A 2,234-nucleotide genomic window follows, 5' to 3' on the forward strand; every position below is an offset into this window, starting at 1 on the left:
CATACATACATACATTCACACATACATACATACATACATACATACATACATACATACATACATACAGAGCCGGTTTTAAGCCAACTTGACAGATTTATTTACAATGGGCCCCGTGTCAAGAGAGGGCTCCGCTCCAAGAGAGGGGCCGCGCCGAGAGGGCCCCGCGCTAAGAGAAGACTCGCGCACATGCGCGAGCGGAAGATGCTATGACGATTTTTTTGTGTATCACTGGCTAATGGTGGAGCCTTAAGCTCTCTGCTTTTTGGTTGGGACTATACGAAGCATAAAACATCAGTCTTCAGCTTTTGTAGTGTGAAGGACCCCACTGACAATTCTCTAGTTGGACCCTGCACTCCCTATCCTGATAACCCTGATAACATACATACTAGGAAGCTGGCTCTTCTTACTGGTTTATATCTTTGTGGGAACATAAACCCTTAAGTGTGAGACTGTGTAGGGAGTGAGAAATTGCAGAGTCTGTAGATTGCTGGAAATGTGGTCATATAAGGGGAGTGGAATGGTGGGGTAGACTGTAGGTTGCTGCATGGTGGAATCGGCAGAGCTCTGGGAAATGCAAAACATTACAAACTCAAATGCATACAAATACTCACACACGCGCGCATACGCACATAATAAAGCATACACACAGTCACAACACCTTTTATTGAAGTTCAAATGTATTCTTACCTCAATCAAGTTTCGACCGTCACGTCTTAATCCGGTTTTGTTGACATATTCCGGATCAGTAGCATTTTTCGGTAAGAAATTACTTCGACCTCCACCAAGTATAACCTGCAAATACACAAAGGACTATGAAATAGTTTCTACATGTTCGGTCACCAAGCGAGAAACAGCAGCCAAATCTCACCTAAATTGCATCTAAAGTGTTTTAATTAATAAACAATACTATGTTTGGATAAACTACGCGCGAAGAAAAATTAGACGGAATAGTCAAGAATGAAACGTCTTTGAATCTAGTTATTCTACTCAGTCGGGACTGGCCAGCAGCTAAACAACAACTACAAATGGACAAGACAATGGTCTATCGATCTTCTAGAGAACATCAGTGTCGATTGATCACACGGCAATTATACTCTCCCGCAAAGCACCGTCTTCTAAGATAAACATCCAGAAACGAAAGAAAGGAACCAGGTCGGCATCGACAACAAGAAGCGGAAGTGTTGGGATTTAAAAGGAACAGGAAGAGGTCTGAAACGTAAAATGTATAGGTAAGTAGTGGCAGAAATGGACATCAGAAATAGATCGGTTGAATGTAGTTTCTGAATCAAGGATGGTGGACTGAAATATCTAACGAACAACAGGACTAGCAGGCAGTAAACGAGTTGTAGGATAATTCTGTACGTACATATGCATGTCTCTAAATGTGTCAACGAAATTATTAAAATACTTTTAGCCTGTTGTTGATGCCGCGGGGTGCGGACATGCACAAATTGAAGATGAGTTTTTGATCACGAAATTATCTAGTAGAAAAATGTCCAAAAATAATCTAAAAACAGAAATGGTGGAGAATATAACCAGAGAATTGACATAGCAGACTACAGGTTTGGAAAGAACAAAATCTTTTAACAGACATCGAGGAAATGGTCACAAGCGATTGGCATTGCGTCGGCAGTGCAATGCCTAACTAACATTTAATACAGTACATTACATTGTAGGCTGTACAAGTTGAGTGGTCGGATATTTGGGATGTGATCTTAAGGCTCCGTAAATTTGGATTTTAAAAATGTTCTCCCAACTTATGTAATTTTGTTTGCTGATTGCGAAAATTACATTCATTGAAAAAACTTCAGGTGTTTGGAAAAAAAATTAACAAGACCTTCAAGTTGTGATATCGCAGATGCGCTAAGGGCAGGATCAGATGGCCGTTCTGTATCGAGTATGAGCGGAGTTGGAAGAACTGACGACCAGGAAATCCTGTAGAAGGGTATGGTTGGCATAGTACTAAAGTACTAATCAGCAGCAAAAATATTCAGAAGCGAATATTTATATAGATATTAATATTGTTATTATTATCGAAGGCAATACAGATAGTTGCTACTGATTAGTACTTTTCAAACTGAGGCTGTCCGCACCTTGTTGCTTAACGATTAAGGACGCCAGCAGATTTCAACGTGGCGGATTGGGAAGGTGTTTCATAGGGTTAAGATGTGCTAAAGAAATTAAGATTTTTGTATCAAACCATAAACATGTCCACATATATAACTGTTCCATTA

The 2,234-nt window shown here is 40.1% G+C and overlaps 1 protein-coding gene across 1 annotated transcript in view; it reads right to left on the reverse strand.

Moving 5' to 3' along the window:
- The window catches only part of LOC106875430 (alkaline phosphatase, germ cell type), a 184,135-nt gene that overhangs the window by 45,843 nt on the left and 136,058 nt on the right, over window positions 1-2,234 (reverse strand). The window contains exon 6 of the mRNA XM_052976834.1: window positions 688-792. Coding sequence (XP_052832794.1) covers window positions 688-792 — 105 coding nt within the window. The remainder of the gene's footprint in view (window positions 1-687; window positions 793-2,234) is intronic.

The sequence above is a fragment of the Octopus bimaculoides genome, chromosome 25, assembly GCF_001194135.2.
Source record: "Octopus bimaculoides isolate UCB-OBI-ISO-001 chromosome 25, ASM119413v2, whole genome shotgun sequence".
NCBI classification, from domain to species: domain Eukaryota; kingdom Metazoa; phylum Mollusca; class Cephalopoda; order Octopoda; family Octopodidae; genus Octopus; species Octopus bimaculoides.